General features: G+C 46.9%; 1 protein-coding gene across 2 annotated transcripts in view; it reads left to right on the top strand.

Moving 5' to 3' along the window:
- The window catches only part of NUP93 (nucleoporin 93), a 95342-nt gene extending 78709 nt beyond the window's left edge, over positions 1-16633 (top strand). For both annotated transcript variants that reach the window (XM_081117652.1, XM_081117653.1), the window contains 14 exons: positions 2873-3005; positions 4451-4608; positions 5570-5735; positions 5978-6071; positions 6817-7008; positions 7614-7740; positions 7826-7898; positions 8345-8389; positions 9907-10023; positions 10744-10862; positions 11698-11815; positions 12230-12313; positions 13926-14054; positions 16364-16633. In XM_081117652.1, the coding sequence (XP_080973778.1) occupies positions 2873-3005; positions 4451-4608; positions 5570-5735; positions 5978-6071; positions 6817-7008; positions 7614-7740; positions 7826-7898; positions 8345-8389; positions 9907-10023; positions 10744-10862; positions 11698-11815; positions 12230-12313; positions 13926-14054; positions 16364-16474 (1666 nt within the window). In that variant the 3' untranslated portion in view covers positions 16475-16633. The remainder of the gene's footprint in view (positions 1-2872; positions 3006-4450; positions 4609-5569; positions 5736-5977; positions 6072-6816; positions 7009-7613; positions 7741-7825; positions 7899-8344; positions 8390-9906; positions 10024-10743; positions 10863-11697; positions 11816-12229; positions 12314-13925; positions 14055-16363) is intronic.
- The last annotated feature ends 3916 nt before the right edge of the window (positions 16634-20549 follow it).

Below are 20549 nucleotides of genomic sequence, written 5' to 3'. Positions count from 1 at the left end.
AGTCATTGATCGAGCCCACAACCCGGGCATGTGCCCTGACCAGGAATCGAACCGTGATCGCCTGGATCCTAGGTCGACGCTCAACCGATGAGCCACGCCCGGCCGGGCTCAGCATTTTAATTTTCACACCTGGCAATCCTGCCACCTTTAAACCTTAGCAAGGCCCCTTGATCTTTTCATTTCCTTCTGGCTCTAATCAGTTAATCCTGTGAGTCCAGTCCTTCCCAACTGCTAAGGCCTGTGATTTGTGCCAGGGTTTCTTTGCCACCCCCTCACTAATTAGACTCGGTCACTGAGGGGGTTGTGGTGCTGCCCTTGTGCCCTAACTATTGTCCCCTTCAATGGTAGGGCGGGTGCCATTCATCACTCCCTGTGGACATTCCTCCCAGCTCTGAATTGGCCAGCAGGGGTTGTCATGAGTGTGCAACAGACCCTCTTTATTTCAGAGACAGGGTGCTGGGGCCTCTCTGCTGGCTCTAGAAGAAAAGCCACGCTTGAATACACTTGCTCAGCTCAGCTCTTTGCCACTGGGCCTGTGCAGCTGCCAGTGGCTTTGCAGTGTGGTTGCCCTTAATCAACAAAATAATACTTCATTAGGAACTCACAAGACTTCTTGTGTGTAACAGGTAATTCAGACTTGGTACAGCGGAGAAGAGGTATAAAAACTGTAAAATACTGTATTAAGTATACAGTATTAAGTACAGGTATAAAACACTGTATTAATTATACAATAGCTACACTAGATGAACACCATCAGACATATTAAAATCACTAGCCTCCATTCTCTAGTTCAGTAAAATCTGGAACTCCTACTGGTTATTTATTATGGCATGGGCACAAAAGAGTTTATGAAATATTCCATCAGGCTTTGGCTAAATTTTTGTGAACATAAGTTTTGAGTGTATTGATCTTTAGCCATAAAGAGCTTTAATTATTTATTTCCTACAAGTCATCAAAATACTAGTCAGAATTTCGTACTAAATAGAACTTTGTAAAATGGGTATATGAATATGACTGCTCATGACTGCTTCTTTCTTAAACCTAATTCTTGGCATTGGTGCTTGACTTCACCAGTGGTACCAAGCTGCATTCCTTGGTTTTATATCTGGTAAACCATCCCAATTTTTTTTTTCTTCATTTATTTTTTTAGAATTATCTTGTCCCATTAATTCCTTTAGCAGCACTTGGAGCTGTTTGGGAGTTTCCTGTCCACAGTTATTATAACCTTATATTCTTTTTCACTCCAGTGGCATTGCTCTCTGATGGCATTCTTTTTAAGGATTCACTGTCACCTTTTGATAAAAGGAATATTCTAGAATAATTATACTCACTTTAAAAAAAATGTTTTTATTGATTTTAGAGAGAGGGAAGGAGAGGGAGAGAGAGATAGAAACATAGATGAGAGAGAAATATCAACATTGATTGGCTGCCCCCTGCACGATCAAGCTGGCAACCTGGGCATGTGCCCTGATCAGGAATCAAGCTGGCAACCTCCTGGGGCATGGGTTGATGCTCAACCACTAAGCCACACTAGCCAGGCAAGAATAATTATACTCACTTTAATTTTTTTTTAAATATGTTTTTATTGATTTTTAGAGAAATAGGTAGGGAGAGGGATAGAGAGAGAAACATTGATGAGAGAGAAACATAATTGATCAGCTGCCTCCTGCACAGCCCCCACTGGGGAACGAGCCGACAAACCAGGACATGAGCCCTGACTGGGAATTGAACCATGACCTCTTGGTTCCTAGGTCGATGCTCAACCACTGAGCCACATCGGCTGGGCTAATTACACTTTTATTTTTGCTCATGCTAATCCACTGGCAGCAGGGGTGGGTATATGGATAAAATGGGTGAAGGGGGTCGAAAGATACAAACTCCCATTTATAAAGTCAGTAAGTCCTGGGATGTAGTGCACAGCACAGTGACTGCAGTTAATGATACTGTCTGCATATTTGAAAGTTGCTAAGAGAAACATAATTGCTGAGATCTAATAGTTGCTAATAGATCTTAAAAGGTCTCATCACAAGAAAAAGAATTCTGTAACTGTGTATGTATGGTAGTGGATGTTAACTAGACTTAATGTGATCGTTTCACAATATATATAAATATCGAATCATTATGTTGTATATCTGAAAGTAGTATCATGGTGTATGTCAATTATACCTCAATTTAAAAGAATTTGAATATGGCTTATATTTTCAATACTAACAGTTATTAGTGTTGAATTTATTGGTGTCATAATGGTATTGAGGTTAGGTAGGAGAATGTCTTAGTTCTTAGGAATACATGGTGAAGTATTTACAGATGAAGTAGCTTTTGCTCTCTATATTTCTAATAACATTTAAAAATAGTTCAGAAAAGAAGTGTGTGTGTGTGTATGGATGTATGTATATGCGTATATATATCTATATATACTGAATGAGAGAAAACATGCACACAGATTTAACAATATGTGAACCTAGGTAAAGGGTATATGAGCATTCATTGGACTATTTTTTTATTTTTTTTGTAGGTTGAAATTTTTCAGAGAAAAAGTTTAAAAAGAACTCACTAGAACATTAGACTGTGAGTGCAGCAATTATTATTCTGCACATTAACCCTAATGCATTTGAAGTCCACAGTTAAATTCCTCCAGGGATTCTTTTGAGTATCTGCAGTGATGAGAAATCGTTGCAACAATCCACTGCCCACTGAATAAGTAATGCGGTTTGCTTCATTAAATATGCACCGTTTCATCTTCTGTGTCAGATCTGAAGTCCAGGCCCTGCCCTGCAGAGTTCACAGTCTATTTAATGCCATTGATATGGACACAGATATGTGTAATGTGTGTATTCAACCTCCTTCGTTTTTTTCTTCTAAATTTTTACAGTTATAAGAATTACACTCTTGTGACTGTCTTTGGAAATTTGCATCAGGCCCAGCTGGGTGGTGTGCCTGGGACTTACCAGTTGGTTCGAAGTTTCCTGAATATTAAACTTCCAGCTCCCTTGCCTGGACTTCAGGTATTGGCAGTTTTCTCTGTGTGATATTTATATCTCCAGAGTTTTCCGTTAAGGTGAGGTTATGTGTAGAAACTACTGTGTAGAAAAGAGACCAGAGAGGGAGAGGAGAGAAGTTGGGAGACCTTGGGAGACTAGTAGCGCAGGAGTCCATCTGGTGATGGCACTTGCTCAGATCAGTATGTGGAGGGGTAGGATATCCTTGGGTCCCAGTCATTTTTCAAAGTAGAGCCAATAGGACTTGTTGAAGAATTTGGAGGTGGGTGTGAGAGGCAGAGTCAGGGACGACTTCTGAGATATTTGGCTCTGACAGCTAGAAGAATGGAGTTGGATATGGGTCTTAGGATGTGGCCTCTCTCCTCAGCTCACAATCCAGTTGAGGGAATTACCTTACAGTCATTTATCATTCCTTGTACAAGGTGCTGCCAAGAGTGGTGGGATACATAGGAGGCTGGCGTTATAAAGGAGGTGAGGGCCACACTTGTGCTTGAAAACCAGCACTGACTAGCCTGAGGGCTTGGAAAAGAGAATTCCACAAGGAGGGAGCAGCAAGAGTAAATGCATGGAGGCAGGAAAGGGTATTTGGAGTACTGGCTGTGTGGTAGGACTTGGCAAGCTTGCAGCAAGCTGGTGAACGCCTTGAGTTCCAGGCTAAGCACCTTGGCTGTAAACAGCTCGAAGAGGTTTAAGTGGGGAGGTGACATGATCACATCTGGGTTTTAGAAAGAGTCCTACAGGCATAGGTGGAGGAGCCAGAAAGGAGGTCTGCAGTCTACTTCTCTGGAGTTGTGCAAAAGCAGAGAGAAGAGTAACCACAGTCCTGCTACGCAGATGGATGACAAAGCCAGAATCAGGATAAATAAGCTCTAGTCCCAGGAAAGGAAACAGCTGCCTTCTCAGATCCCTAGCACCTAGCACAGTGTCTGAAACAAAGATACTCAGTGTTGAATGAACAACAAAAGAATGAATGAAAATGCCAGTATCCGTTTGGTTAATAATTGGTGCTTAGCATTTTATAAACTCAAGAATGATAATGATGCTCTCTTATTGGTCAGTGAACGTCTTCAGCCCTCACTCTGTGAGGTTTGCAGGAGGGCACGTCTAAGTTGTCACCGAACATATTCTGTGATTTCTGCAGCCTACTGGGGGTCCGGGGTGAAACCATTGGCTGGCTCTGAACTGGGTGGGGCACACAGTGATTTGGAGGAAAAGCTTCAGAGCCCCACTGCCACTTGCCAACTTACCTTGAACGAATACTTAATGTTCTTATGCCTCAGTTTCTTCGTTTGTAAAACGGGGAGGAGGCCGTGAATGGTCCCTGCCTCATAGGGTTGTGGTGAATATTAAGCAACATTATACAGGAGAGGACTTAGCTGAGGGTGAGCATATCAGAAAGCCATTGGTGGGCTTTTGTTGGTGTGTTTGTTTGAGCATCTTTCCTCTTTTAGGATGGAGAGGTGGAAGGCCATCCTGTGTGGGCACTGATTTATTACTGCATGCGCTGTGGGGACCTGCTGGCCGCCTCGCAGGTGGTTAACCTAGCCCAGCACCAGCTAGGAGAGTTTAAAACCTGGTTCCAGGAATACCTGAACAGCAAGGACAGGAGGTACGTGAACGAGATGGCGCGTCCCGGAGATCACGCTCTTTCCCCTGTACGTGGCTCAAACTACATTTCTACTTGGGAACAATGATGTTTAGAGAGGGAGTAGAAGTCTCTTGAGAATAACAGTTGAAAACCTTAGAAGAACCTGTTCTGACACTCATGTCTAGACTTAAACACGTCTGCGTTTGGGGAATTTTCTGCTCCAGTGTGGGAGAGGCTGTGGTGGGAGCAGGATTCGACTTACTCTGTAAATCCCAGGCACGGCAGGGTGCTTGTAAAATGAAACTGTTGCATTACACGTTACTGATTAACACTTAGTGCTTTTCTGGTCAGCCCAATATGTTGTCATGCACTCCATAGCTCAAGGGCTAGAATTAGAAGTTAGTCTAAATGTACGTACACTGTGTAGAAGAAATGATAGTGGGCACCCAGTCATATCTGTGAAAAGTAGCGATAATTTGTTTGGCAATGTTAATAATGCCATGTCCAGAGATTGTCTTAATCCATAAACTCCTGTCTTGTTTGTATCAGAGTAAAGTAGAGTTAATGTCCTTGAGTTTCCCACAGAGGGAGACCCTGAGGCAAGGATTTGCATGCACTTGTTTATCTGGGAAGTGATCCCACTTGGATCAGGGAGGGGGACCCCAGAGGGAGGCCAGGCAGTTAAGGCCCTCTTGTTCATCAGTGCTTGAGGGCCACTGGAGAGGGGAGGAGCATTAACTCCCCACCGGTTCAGACCTGCCCTGAAGGCCTGGACTCAAGAAAGCTGGCAGGCAGGCGCAGGTACTGGTGATCACCATCAGGTTAAAGTGATGGTACCTCTGGGGTGTGGGCTGGACAGTGTCTGTTACCCTCGGTGAAGGAACACTTCCTGACTCTGCTGTGTCACTGGGACTGGGTGCTTTGAGATGCCCTTGTGGATCTTCAGTGAGTCTAGTTTCTGTCTGTTCCCTTGTGTCTTTAGATTGTCCCCAGCTACAGAGAACAAGCTCCGACTGCATTACCGCAGGGCCCTCAGGAACAACACAGATCCCTACAAGCGGGCCGTGTACTGTATCATTGGCCGATGCGATGTCACCGACAACCAGAGCGAAGTGGCTGACAAAACTGAGGACTACCTGTGGCTAAAGGCAGGCGCTGCTTTTCTTGCCCCTTCCCTCTGCTTATGTTCTGCCCACAGATTTTACCTGCTTAATGTATGATGTCAATAAGGCAATTGGGCTAGGGATTTCCTGTCTCCTGGCTCCATTTTTTATTGTGTAATTCCTAACCAGTAGCCACAGACATTAACATGGCTGCTGGGCAGCTATAGCTGCACACCTGGCTCAGGATACACTTTGTACCAATGCACGTGTTTCTCTTGGGGGTTTAGTTGAACCAAGTGTGTTTCGATGACGACAGCACCAGCTCCCCACAGGACAGGCTCACTCTCTCACAGTTCCAGAAACAGCTGTTAGAAGACTATGGTAAGTTAACCTGAACATAACCACCTTCCCTCTCCTTCACCTAAGGTCACTACTTACCTTTCCTCTGGGAAAATCTTCACCTCTGAACTCAGTGTCTCCTTCACAACTCTGGATCTTCAAAACACAGCACAGCACAACAGCGATTTCAAATTCGAGTAGAGGCAATGTGGCCTTAAGCAGTGTTGTGACTTATAGTCATACACAGTAAGCTGTTATCTTTGAACTGCTCTGATCGACATTTGCTCAGGGAGAGACGTAAAGAAGAATTGCCTGTTGTTTCCTCCGAGATCTTGCAATGCGTGTATCTGAACACAAACGAGGGAGAAATAGCCCCCACACACACACATTGTTTAAGAATTCGGGGAAGAAAAGATTCCAGCAGGTGGTCAGCAGTTGTTGAATTCAGGGATCTGTGAAGCTGAGTGAACTGAAGCACCTTTGAAATCTTCATTCTTACTGAGTGACCTGAGCAGGATAAGGAGATCAGTAGCCCCTTCTGTATTCTGAATTCTGTTTCTCTCCCACCTAATGCAAGCAGTTTGGGTTTTACAACATGGCCTCTACTTGCCAGTTGTATTGTAAGGTCTAAAGAAGGTCGTGGAACCAGGCCAGGTTCACATGGCATTTCTCTGTGTCCAGGGCCCATTCATCCCACCGGTGGGTCCTGTAAGCACACAGAGCTTCTGCCCGGGATCAGGCTGCTGGAAGGCTGATTCCCTCTGAGTGGGCTGTCTCCTTCCCCCAGGCGAGTCCCACTTCACAGTGAACCAGCAGCCCTTCCTCTACTTCCAAGTGCTGTTCCTGACAGCGCAGTTCGAGGCAGCTATCGCCTTTCTCTTCCGCATGGAGCGGCTGCGCTGCCATGCCGTCCACGTGGCCCTGGTGCTCTTTGAGCTGAAGCTGCTTTTAAAGTCCTCGGGACAGAGTGCTCAGCTTCGTGAGTATTTGTTGGCAGTAGCATAACCATGACCCATCCCCCATTGGACAGCCGTGGGCACATCCCTGCAACCAACCAGTGAGCGTTTGGGCAGATGGTACCGATCATGACGACAGTGCCATGCACAGCACTCTTTGTGGTTGGTCAGTCAGGATGCCTGGAGAGTGGTGCAGGAGAAGCAGTCCCTAGTCATGAGTGTGGATCCCATTCAGGTTCTAATTGGAAACCCCATCCAGTCATCTTATGTGCAAACCTGTGTGGGGTGGGAGAGTCAGAGGGAGAGAAGATGAATGCAGGTGAGTGACTGCAGCTTTCCTTAGGTAGTGCAGCACAGTCACCCAGAGCACATCCCACAATGGCCAGTTGTTTCCATCTTTTCATTCAGAGACCAGTGTACTGTCACTTACTACAGAATGCGTCATCTCCACTCTGTGCTTGGAAAGAAATTGAGGACAGGGTGCTGAAGGGCTTGGCCACAGCCAGCGACATTGGCTGGGCTGCACGACTAGGTGCTGCTGGGCCTTTGGACTCAGCCCCCACTGTTGGTAGTTGCTTGGGTCTGAGGGGCAGTGCGGCTGAGACCAGCTCTGTCCCCCATGGTGCAGTCAGCCACGAGCCTGGAGACCCCCCCTGCATGCGGCGGCTGAACTTCGTGCGGCTCCTCATGCTCTACACCCGGAAGTTTGAGTCCACGGACCCCAGGGAGGCCCTCCAGTACTTTTACTTCCTCAGGTAAAACTTGCTTTGGACCCTTAACTTCAGCTGGTTTTGACCTCGAGTCCACACCAGAAACCACACTGCATTTGTCCCCTTACAGGGACGAGAAAGACAGCCAAGGAGAAAACATGTTTTTACGCTGCGTGAGCGAGCTCGTGATAGAAAGCCGAGAGGTACGCCGGTTCCTTCTCCCCCACCCGTGATTGTCCGTGTACGTTTCCTCGTGCTGATGGTGCCGTGTGGTCCCCTCAGCATGGCTGTGGTGGATATGACCTAGGGGCTTTGATTTATTTATTTATTGAGCTTTAATATATTTTATCAAACTTATTGGGGTTTTTACTAGTTAACAAAATTATATAGGTTTCAGGTGCTCAATTCCACAACACATCATCTCTACACTGTATTGTGTGTTCACCGTACCGAGTCAGTGACCTAGGGGATTTTTAGAGTTTTCTTTGGTTTCTGACAATGAAAGTGTTGATTCAGTCTCAGTGTTTCTTAGTTAATGTAAGACTTCTCCCACCCCTCCTGTTTTTCCCCCCTCTTTTGTCCCCAAAGAATTATGGATTATGGGTATATCTTGTTCAGTAAATTGAGTAAACTTATTTTGTCTCTGCAGTTCGACATGATTCTTGGGAAACTAGAGAATGATGGAAGTAGAAAGGTGGGTTAAACGTATCCCTAGAGATGTCTTAGTTTGCTGTTGGAGACATAATTGTCCAAAGATTAGATTTTAGGATTCAAGGTGTTAAAGATGCAAACATGAATGAAGTTGCCTAGTTTAAAACACAAAGAATGAATATTACAGGCCCCAAATGATGACCTTGGTTTTACACACATTTTTGTTTCTCCTGAAAATATGTAAATGGGTGACTAGGTAGTTTTTTGCTGATTTTGGAGCTGAGAAGGCTACATTTCTGTCATTCTTGGCTCAGAAAATATGCAAGAAAAGAAATGGATTTCTGCACCTGCTCTCCCTAGATGGAAAAGCTAGAAATATGCCGACCTCTCTCAGAACTTCACACTGACCCTGGCAATGCAATGCAGCTGCTTGTGTGAGCCTTAGTGATTCCCTGAGACCCACCATGCCCATTGGGCAGCTTAGGAGAAGGGACAGAGGCCCTGGCATTGAAGACCAGTCCTGACCCCACCCAAGCACACTCCCTGTCGCCTTAGGAAAGTCACTTGCCTCTCTCAGGGACTTATTTTTCTCACTTGTAAAAACGCTGGCTTCGACCCTGTGATCTCCAGACGAACTCACACTGTTCATACCATCCAGTTTAGAAGTGAGGCCAGTGGCAGTGCTGGTGACGATGGCCGTGCTTCATGTGCAATCACAATTGCCGGGCGCTGTGCTGAGTGCATTACAGGGATTGTTTTTTATCTAATTGCCACAATAACTCAGCAAGATTGGAGTTATTATTATCTATGTTTTCCACTTGAGGAAGTGGAGAGAGAGGTTAATTATTTTCCTCAAGATCATACAGCTTGTAAGAATGAGAGCTGGAATTTGAACCCAGTCCTTCTTGACCTCAGACCTCGTACTCTTCACTGCTCTGTGCTGCCTCTAGAGTGGCACGTGCAGGTCCTCTGACTTGGTCCAGTGCTGAGGGAGAATCAGAACGGCCAGTCAGATGTCCCACAATCTACCCTAGCTCATCCGTGGTTCCTAAGGCCTCTCTCATACTCTCCTGACCATTTGATTGCCATTGAGTGATGATGGTGAGTTTTTTAAAGATTCTGACACCACTTGCTGTGTACATTTTGAGCCCTGAGTTGCTTTTGCCATCTGTCTTAGAAAACAAATCTAAAACTCTCCAATATTTTTTCTAAGTTTCCTGATTCCCCCCCTGGTGCCTGCTCATCAGCAAAGTTAAAATCGTTGGTGGCTTCACCCACACTCTGGGTCATTTTGGAAGATTAGAAAGCACAGTCTTACGGCCGACTCTGCGTTGTTACAGCTCCCTTTTCATGCACAGTTCCCTTGGTCCCTTTCTTAATGTTTAACAGGCCTGTACATTTTCAAGAAAGCCAGAACCTAGCCATGAACTATATGCATTGCCCGGGGCAAGCATTTTCAGTCAAGGTAGTTTTCAGATCCCAGTTGCTTCTCTGCCTTTAAAATAACAGCTTTGTGCACCTGTCTTTCTTTCCCTCCCCTTCTATAATTTGTCTTATCAGCCTGGAGTCATAGATAAGTTTACTAGTGACACAAAGCCTATTATCAACAAAGTTGCTTCCGTGGCCGAAAATAAAGGACTGTTTGAGGAAGCAGCAAAGCTTTATGACCTCGCCAAGGTAAAGTGTGCCCTTTCTCCTCCTGCACGCAATAGATCTGTTGCCTTTTGGCATTAAATGCGCAGACCTTTCCTGTGGTCGTACACTCCCTCTGCTGAGGCACTTTCCCCGGTGCTTAGGCAGTCAGTGGTCCAGTCAGGGTGAAATTCCCACTCTACAGAATTATTTCTGCCCATGGCGTATTTCTGGCCAAGCAAGTGTGGCATATTGGACAGATATCCTGCAGGCATTGAGCTGTAGTTTCACTTGGCAGTAGAATAAGCGTCTGTCACATATTGATGGCAAAGCTGCTGGTGAAAATGCCCTGGTGCCTACCCTCCGGGCAGCCACAGATATGCTGGTGATCAGAGCCTGGCAGGGAATAGGGTGATAGCCTAGGCGTTCCGGGAGAGCTGGAATAAGTGTTTCTGCAAGAGACCATGCAATGACTGCTGATGATTATGTAGCCTAAGAAAGATTACATTCTGTCCTTTTATCAGCTGAGAAGAGTGGACAAAAAGAGGGTTAATTTTTTTAAAATGTTTTCATTGAGGTCTAATTAAGATGTAGAACATATACAGATATTAAGTGTACAGCTTGGAGAGTGTTCCGTAGGTGTAACCACCCCCAGATCAAGATACAGAACATTTCCACTCACTACCCCAGAAAGTTCCTTTTTTTTGGTTACTTAGTTTCTTCTTTTATTATTTGGTTCCTTCCCTAATTTAAAATATCGAACAGAATGCTGACAAGGTGCTAGAGCTGATGAACAAACTGCTTAGCCCCGTTGTCCCCCAGATCAGCGCCCCACAGTCCAACAAGGAGCGGCTGAAGAACATGGCCCTCTCCATCGCGGAACGGTAAGGCCGGTTGCGGGCGCCAGGGCCAGGACACCAGGGCCCACCAGCTGCATCCCAGCTTCACTAGTAACAGTAGTTTCCCAGAGCAGCCCTGCTGACTCACCATCCCACCAGCACCTCAGGCTCCTGTTTCCCCGAGCCATCACCAGCACTTGGTCCCAGCAGACTTAACATTTTTTCCCAAAAAGAAGGGTATGAAAGTATCAGCATTTTAATCCTGCACAGTAGGTTTAATTCTAGGCATTGCTTTGACTCTCTACTCTTATCAGCCATCTCAAAGGCATTTGTAAACAAAGCTAGTGATGGCCGGATGGGGCAATTCTTGGAGTGATAGTGGCCAGTGTTTCAGAATCCACCTTCTTCCCTGTGAGTTAACGGAGGTTATCAGACTAATCCGTGTATCTCCCAGGTTGAGGTAGCAGTCATTACTTTTTTGTGCCCTCTGCAGATGCTCCTGATAAAGTGCCCCAGGAAAAACTGAGCTGGAAGTGCTGTCCTGGGGCAGCGCAGAAGGACATTCTTTGGCAAATGAGATATTTCCACTTAGCAAACAGTTGGCCCATTGGGACCTCCCATCCTTCTGGGATATTTGGAAGCTGAGATGGTGGCTGAGGCTAGAGAACATTGCTTCGTGCAAAATATTGTCGGATGATTCATATCAAATCTGCCATCAAAAGCTCAGCCATTTCAAAAAGAAACACCATTTTCCATTCCTTAATTCACCTCATGTAGACAGTTCAAGAGGTTTTGACATTTCTCAAATGCTATCCTCAAGTTCAGACTGCACAGAAATTCCTAATAGACCCCTGACCCCCTCCCCTCTTTTGTCTTTCAGGTACAGGTCTCAGGGAGTCAGTGCAAATAAATTTGTGGACTCCACATTCTATCTCCTGCTCGACTTGATTACCTTTTTTGATGAATATCACAGTGGTCATGTTGACAGAGCCTTTGACGTGAGTGTCAGGAGGGGTGTTTGAAGTGCAGGTTAATGTATGTGCTTGAAAAATTCAGAGCACTTCCTGAGAGTCATTGAAAACAGGAAATGTCACCAGTGTGCCTGTTCCAAGAAGAAGGACAAGTGTGAAACCAGGAGTTTAAGGGGATTTCTGTGTTGCTCTCTCTTTTTCTGTTTTCTATTCCTTTCCTCTTTAGTCTGAAAACAGAGGTTTCTCAAAGTAATTTGAATCTCTGAGTTTTAAAATGACCTCAGAAAATGAGGATAGGAATTAAGTTAATCAGCAAGTTGGACCCAAAGCCTTTCTGTTAAGAAGCCCATTGTGAATGTGCTAGATGCTGACTCTGTGTTTAAGGAGATGAAGACTGTGGTGGTTGTTTCATATGGGCTGATGAGTTTCTCTTTTAAACAGATAATTGATCGCTTGAAGCTGGTGCCCTTGAATCAGGAAAGTGTGGAAGAAAGAGTGGCCGCCTTCAGAAACTTCAGTGATGAAGTGAGTCCTTTCCTTCCTGAGCTGTGGGCGTCTTTTTTCTACTCCCTCAGAAAGCTTTTTTAACACAGCTTTTAACGTTGGGTCTTAGTACAGTAACCACCCAGACTGAGTTTTCTGAGACGAATTCAATTCCCCATATCCTGGGCTGGTTTTTCTGTGAGTACACGTGTCCCCATCAGATTACTGTCTGGATTTCCAACTCAGTAACTAATGATCAGACATGTTCTTGGGAGAAACAGATCTCTGGTTGATCCTGTGAGGTCTGGTGAATTCTATATTATCCACTTGTTCTAGAGGTATTTCAGTAGTTAACTGATCTTCTCTAAGTAGTTTCATCAGGTACATAAAACATGCATCACAATCCACTTCCTCCCTTCCCCTCTCTGAACTGTTTTGTCTTGAGATCCAACTGCAGTGGCATGGACCAATTACCAGCCTTGGAGCCCCAGAGCCACTGTCTCTCTGCAGCGTTTCTAGTATGTCGCCACAGTCTAGCCCAAGGGTGTTCAGCTCACCTGCACACTGGAATTGCTAGGAGAACTTTAAGAAAAAATCATGCCCAGGCCCTGCACCCAGAAACTTCGGTTTCCATGGTCTGGGTTGCAGCCTGGAACTCTCCTGGTCACTGTGGTAGGAGTCTTCTCCAGAACCACAGACACTCAGGGCCAGCTGCCCGTCCTGGGGTGTCACTAATAGTGATTCAGTTTAAAACTGTTACTTAGGCCCTGGCCATTTTGGCTCAGTGGTTAGAGCATTGGCCTATGGATTAAAGGGCTGTGGGTTCCATTCCTGGTGAAGGGCACACGCCTCAGTTGCAGGCTCGATCTCCGACCCGATCGGGGCCCATGTGGGAGGCAGCCAGTCGATGTGTCTCTCACATCGGTGTTTCCCTCTCCCCCCTCACTCTCCCTTCTGCTTTATCTGAGAGCAGTGGAAAAAGTCCTCGGATGCGGATCAAACAAACACTGTTATTCAGTCACATGCCACTTATGAAAACAGGCTTGTGTTCTAAAGGAAGAGGAAGGCGGCTTCTGCACATGTGGTGGGCGGTTGCCTGCTGTGGTCCACACAGCTCAGGTCTTACGGCTCACCAGCCTTCCCTTCATGCCCGCTTCATCCGGCCCCAGCCACTTGGTCTTTGCTGTTTCGTGCCTTCCCTTTCATTGCGTCATGGATCAAGTGGTGCTCTAGCCTGGCCCTGTAGGTGCTCCTGGGGCTCTGCTAGGGCTGTGAGGGTCCAGGGAGACAATCTGATGGGTCTGAGACAGAGGCGTATCCCCACCTCATAACATTCAAATCCACTCCTTCCTTGGTAATCACTCTGCCTTCCAGTCTAAGCCTACACGCTGGTCAGGCGTGGCCAGCCTGCTCTTGGCTCACTGCCCTGCCTGGGAACAGTGGCATAAAGGAGGCAGCAGAGTGAGCAACGCTGCCTGGGCTTTGCCCTCACTCTTGACGTTTCAGTGCCACCGGCTACTTTTGGGTGACTGTAGCTCTCTACCTGGCAGCTGTGGGCATGTGGTGTGACCAGGTCTCCCTGGAGGCCCCTGCTCCTGTTGTTGGCCCCAGGCTTGGCCCTCTTTCCTGACTTCGTGTGTTTCTTTCTGTGCAGATCAGGCACAACCTCTCAGAAGTGCTTCTCGCCACCATGAACATCTTGTTCACACAGTTTAAGAGGCTGAAGGGGACAAGTCCCTCCTCGGCATCCAGGCCCCAGCGAGTCATCGAGGACCGCGACTCTGTAAGATCCCAGCATTGGGCAGAGCCATCGCGGAGAACCACCTTTCTGGTTTGCTGTCCACTGCACCTCATGAGACCGTGCTCATGACCCCCAAACTGCTCTTTCCTATACTGTCTGGCAGCTGGGAGTCAGGAGGCTCCTGGAAGAAATCACACATCAGTGCGATTGCTGTTCTCAAACTAAAAAATACAAACAAAAAAAGATGTGCCAAATCTGCAGATATCACCTTTTAAAAAATCCAAAGCAGAATGCTAATTGGTAGTGATTCCATAAGAATTTCCTGCTCATTTTGAAGTATAAGGTTATTTTGTGAGTTTCAGCTCAGCACTTTCATAAAAAGCGTACTTACTTTTGGTCAGCACATTAACTTGATCCAAATCAGGAAGCAGCTTGCTTTTGTGGGCCCCTCAGGTAGGGAAGGAGCCATGTCTAGAAGCCACATGGGTCTGACACCCGGGCCGGTGCCCTTTCCGTTACTGTGGGGCCTCAGCCTTATGCAGGTCAGGCAGAGTCCAGGCCGATGGGATCCTGGGACTGACACAGCATCTGCTGTCCAGTTGACTTGACAAAAGGGCAGAGGCATTTGACCCAATTAAACCATTAAAACTGTTAAGCGTTTTAAAATTACCTTTCCCTTAAGTTCTCTACTTAATGTTTGATGAGACTCAGTATGGCGTATAACAGTCATACCTGATTTTGGCAGTCAAGAAACTAGAGCTTTAAAAATCCTATCTTCTACCTGCAAGGATGTCTGTAGTCTCTGCTGTGACCCCCACAGGCACTGTCATTGGCAGACCTTCTTCCCAGTGAGCAACGGTGGAATTTTCACCGTTAGCCACACAGGCAGCAGTGCTTGGAAGTGATATGCTGACGTGGTAGCCGTCCATGTGTGCATCAGCGGCAGCTGCTGGCCTGCCATGTGCTCAGACAGCCAGAGCCTGCATAGCATCAGAGCTTATGTCCAGAGGTGTGTCAGTGGTGGGTTCACTGTGCTGGGTCCTGAGCAGCAGTCACTGTTTGTGACAAAAGAACCCTGCACAGGGCTGCTGTGAGTACAGGAGCAAAGAGGTGGGCGCACTGGGTGCTGCTTACGGTTCAGCAGAGGCCTTGCCAACAGAGTGGAGTTGCTGGCCTGGCAGACGGAACTCACATTCTGTGTGTTTTAATCTCTCTTTTTTAGGTACTTAGTGTTTGCATAATAGGAGTAAAGCCATTCTCCTGTCTTCCTCTTGCCCATCGCTCTTGTCTTTTTATGAGAAGTAGAGATGGGTAGGGCCGAGGAGAGACTTATTTGTACAAGCTGCCTGCCCAAAGAGTGGCTTCATGGTTCATCTGCTGTGCCCCTTAGCCAGGGATGGGGCCCTTTGCTGGAACACCCCTAGGGCTCATGTAAAGTAGCTTCAGGTCAGCCCAGAGAGCCCAGGCACTTTTATGCACTTTGAAAGAAAATTTAATGGGTGCTCTCATCAAAAGTAAAATTTTCTTTTGATTTGGACATTTGTTAGGACATACACTTGCCAATTTACTTTACAGATCAGGTAAAAAGCACATGCCTTTCAGTTTTCTTCTTGAATGGTCCTTGAGAAGCCTAGTAAATGACCCTTGAGATTTTCTTAAAAGCCTAATTACTGGTCAAAAAGACGTTTGTAGACTCTCCCTTCCTCTTTCTGCTATGGTTTCCTTTCTCGCTGGTACAAGCATCCCACATGTCTCAATTTGGAGCCACATAAAGCTGTTCTCCAAAGTTTCTGCATTCCTTATATATCAGAGTGAAGGTTGTCTTTTTATTGTTTTCAGAAATACCTGGGTAAAAATCTTTTCCCTCCTGGAATAATCCAAGAATCTCATGGCATTGTTGCCTAGGAAACAAGGGCCAAGCACTTATGTTTAGGAAGGAAGAAGTGGAAGGAGGGAAAAGGGAAGAGGTGGGAGAGGAGAGAGCTGGCCTGGGCTGCACTCAGTACAGCCACTGTCTCTGGCATTGCAGGTCCCCAGGGAAGCAGGTGGACAGACCAGCCAGGGGAGCAGGCAGTCTACCACACGGCTGTGTCAGAGCTGGTCACGTGTCAGGCAAGGCAGCTTGCCTGGAGACCCATCTATCTTCTGCTTAGTAGGAGGGCTTAGAGCTGGGACCCCCGTGGACGAGCTGTGCTAACCCTGCACCATGCTGGAGGAACGTGGCTATTGTCCGCCCCCCAGGAATCTGCCCCTGGCACCGAGGGGTAGAAAATAGAAGACCCTGGTGGCGGTTCCTGCACAGTGCCCCCAGCTTGAAAGTTAACTGGCTCTTCTCTTCCCCTTTCTCTCAGCAACTCCGAAGTCAAGCCCGAGCCCTGATTACCTTTGCTGGGATGATACCCTACCGGACGTCCGGGGACACCAATGCGAGGCTGGTGCAGATGGAGGTCCTCATGAATTAAGTGCGATGCTCTGGGGGGCTCCGGGACTGCACTCTGTCAGTACCTCGCGCGTGGGCCACCGGGGTGGTGTTTCTGGTTTTGTTTCTGTTGTGTTTTGTTTTGTTTTGTTTTTTGTATTATGTATTTTTTGTCAACACCAATAAATTTCTTTGATTTGTATTTATTTTCACATTCTTTTACTTTTATTTTTTTCCTTGAAATTTTGTTTAAATTTTTATTTATGTGGGAGGAAATGTCTTCAGTAGTGCTTGGGCCAGAGAGGCATTTGTCATTTGGTTAAAGTTGACCTTAAATGATTAAAAATTCACCCAACACGAGCAAGGAAATGAAGGCTTTGGAGTTACTTTTATTTAGGTACGATATTTCATATAGCAGGGTCACAGTTTGTTTTTTACATTTTTATTTGAATGTAAAAGCCAGCCTCAGCCTTGGGTGAGTTGAGATCAGTGTGTGAATATCAGGCACTCCCTGTCGCCTCTCCTCTCTCAAGTGTGCATTGCAGCCCAGATAGTTCAAGACCACCCACCACATCGTTTGGTCTGATCCCAGGATTAGTTTGCTGTTCTCTTGCAGTCCCACTGGAGGTGAAAGCATAGGCTTAGAAAAAGGTAGCCTTACAAACGAATGTGTAGGTGCCCAGCTGAAATGGAGGAAGGCAGCCCTCCCCCACTTCTCCTGCAGCTGCCCGGTGAAAGGTAACCTCTTGGCCTTGTGCTCTCCCCTCTAAAGAGGCCTTTGAGCCCCTCATTCCCTTCTCTGGCGGTCAGTGCCTCTGCTTGGACAATGAAGCTGGTTGGCGGGGCAAGTTTATGAGTCACATGCTGAGTCACTGACACAGTTGGGCATCGGCACTGTGGGTATTTGGTCCTTGAGCAGAGGCTGTCCTTCATTCTCCTGCCACCAGTCCCAATGGCCTAGGCTGAACTGGAGAGGAAACGAGGACAAGTGCTTGTTCCTGAACGGCTGGATGGGGCCAAGAGATTAGGCAGTGATCAGCTCTGCTGGTTTTGTGGCCAGTGCCTGAGGCGGACTCTCCCAGGAGAATGTTAAGATCCCCAGTCTCCAGAGCTGCTCTTTGCTTCTACGGAGAAATCTCTGTCTTGTCACAGGGCATGGTGACCCTTGCCGTCCTCTGGTGGTTAAAAGAATTGTCATCTTTCCTTTTGATAAAGAGCTAAGGTATAGATAATGGGACCGTCTATTATTTGTCTGTTGGTTCCATCTGTCCATCGAGGGTGAGCCTCGGCTGTGGGGGCTGCTTCTGCCTTCCTCCAGTCCCATCTCCCTGAAGCGCTCACCTGCAACTGAGCTTTGCTAAGAAAGCCTCAGAAGATTAGTCTGGCAGGGGACTTGATTGGCCCAATCATGCCCTGTTTGTATGTACTGATTTATATTTTAAGCAGGTCACATGACTTACTTTAGCAGTGCTCTTAAAAAAAACAAAAACACCAGTACTCCGTGGACTTTGCATAAAATGTGACAGTGTTTTTTTTTAATATTAGGTCTTGTAGATAGAAGTGTAACAGTGCCATAAATGAGAGATGGCTCGTGTTGTTTAAATAGGCGTTTGCTCCCTGGCTCACCTCTTGCTCATTCTGACCAGGAGGATCCGTTGCGCGTTTGCCTTCCTGCATCATGCAGTTCAGCCAGCTCCAAACAGAGCTGCACGGAGTTCTTCATGGGGTGAGGTCCTCCGCCCTTTGATCTGTAGGTGAGAGAAAAGCCACCACAACCACACCTTGAGCTGCCCTCATGGGGGAGCTGTGGAGTTGAGGGGAAAACCATCCCTGTTTAGCATTTGAGGACCTCCCCAGAGAGGGACAATCGTAGGAGAAATAAGATAACGCTTTATGCCAGAAGGGTCAGGTTCACCGAGCGAGTCCCAGTGGGCCTATGGACCTATGGGCTGGTTCCGTGGTAACATAACAGCCTGCCGGGTCTGGAGATGCAGGAGAGACAGACTGAGTGTGCAAGGCTCCTGGGTCCCCATGGTGACAACATGTGCCCAGAATCACAATCCTGTGACAGGTTATTAGCTTCAAAGTCATCCTCAGCTCACTTCCTTAGGGAACTAAACCTTATGTCTCAACATTGGTCCATGATTGTACCTTTTACCCAGAGAAACTGAGACAGTGGCGCTGAAAGTCATTGATCTCCCAGGGATGAGTCCAATCTGTCCAATGGAGTCGGGCACTTGGAAACACAGGGTTCGTGCCAGCCTCAGGGCGGCTCATCCTAAACTCACCAAGACACCGAGAGAGGTACTTCATTTCAGGCGTCTGTTCTTTATTTTATTTTTTAATAAAACAACTCTTGCTGCCTGACTTCAAAGGGAAAACTGGAGTAAGCACTTTCAGAGCCAATCCTTTGGTTTTTTTTCATTCAAAGAGCAGGAAGTGCGTTCACGCCGGGATGTGGGCTCTGCCCCTGCCCCCCCCCCCAAGAATGTACAGTCTGATTAGGCTTCTGCAGCAGTGCGGCAGCCACGTTGCCATTCCTTTGATGCATCATTTAAATTCCAGGGCTCAGGGTGCTTAAGCACAGTACTTCAGACTCCTTCATTATCCCACAGTACCCAGCATTTGCCGATTTTTTTAAATAGAGGACTGTTTGCTCTGCATTCTCACCCTGCCGGCTCTATTTGAGTAAACTCCTGATCAAACCAGTAATTCTAAATTTAGCAATTAGGTGAAGATGTGCCAGTGTCCTGCTTTAGACTGAATCCCACAATTCTTGTTCCTCCATTAGGCCTTTGTCTGGCTTATTAGGTAGTTCATATCACTGCCAAATCTCCATCATGCCACTCAGGAAGTGACTCGAACATGCTAAATGCTGACTGAACCCCATGCTGGTGCTGGCAGGCCCCCCACTGACTGGACTCGGCCTCCGTCAGCCATGGAGGTTGGTCTAGTCCTGTGTCCAGCAAACTGGGAGATGTTCCCTATAAAATTTCTAAGGGACATGTGCAATTTATGGTATTATTCAAGGTGCTCATTTTACGTTAGTAAAATATGGCCTTTACTCCTGCATTTCAGGAATATCAGGAAAAAGTCAGCAAAATGAGGCTGTTTTCAGGGTCCTGAATATCCCCTGTTCTTTATTCTTCTAGGCTGACTTCAAAGGCCTGGGCCTCCAGCCCATCTTCTGACGGTTTCATAGTGCCTCACAAGTGGGGAGGGGCCAGAAGGAAGCCTGTCATCTTGCCACTTGTTTCTTATTGCAGAGGTTGGTGGCAAAAAGCTGAAAACCACCAACTAAAACACTTTGAAAAGAAATTTCAGATGATCTGCTCTTCTTGCCTTGTTATGCATCTGTTGTGGCTGGTGGTCGCCCGGGCCTGGCTGTCCAAGCCCAGTGTGTAGTGTGCCAGCCCAAGTTCAGTTCAGCTGTCACACAGCCCTGCACGGAAGTAGCTGGAGTCAGCCAGGTTATCAGGTCCCTGTCCCAGAACTGTTCACACGCCCAGAAAGTAGGCTCCTGATGCTAGTCCTCTTTTTGCCAGGGACCGTCTACGTGGAAATACTGGTGGTGCTAAGTTGCTAACCCAGAAAAGGAGAATTTTCTGCCCTAACTTTGATTTTTGAAATAGCTTTTATGTGCTCTGTCCTAGGCGTCTAGCTCACAATGACACTCAGCAAATGATTGAATGAGCAGATTCTTCGCTTCAGCTTCCTGTGCCAGCCGCCGCCCCACACCCTCTGTTCCAGCTCCCTGTGCCTGGTTTCAGAGTCTGTCCGGCATGGGGTTCCTAGAGGCATTCAGTGTGAAGGGAGGTGGAGAGGAGTGGCTCCTGGGGTCAGATAAAACAGGGCTGGTCCTTCAAAGAAGGAGATTTACAGAGCTGCACTGTCCGAAGGGAAACGTTGAGAGGAAGGGGGCAGAAATGTGATTTACTGTAAACAGTAATAAAAGCCAGATCTTAAAAAAAAGGGCAGGGAGGGCTGGCAGAAGGCTAGCATTGCATGGGCATCCTCTGTTCTCCCTGCTGCCTTTGCCCTTGGGGTCCTTGAGAATCTGTTTTGGGGATGGGGAGGGAAAAAGTTTGCCTCAGAGAAGGATGTGAGGGAGCCAGTGA

This window comes from Miniopterus schreibersii (assembly GCF_964146895.1).
Source record: "Miniopterus schreibersii genome assembly, chromosome: 18".
Classification (NCBI taxonomy): domain Eukaryota; kingdom Metazoa; phylum Chordata; class Mammalia; order Chiroptera; family Miniopteridae; genus Miniopterus; species Miniopterus schreibersii.
This window is presented reverse-complemented; position numbering and strand designations above follow the sequence as displayed.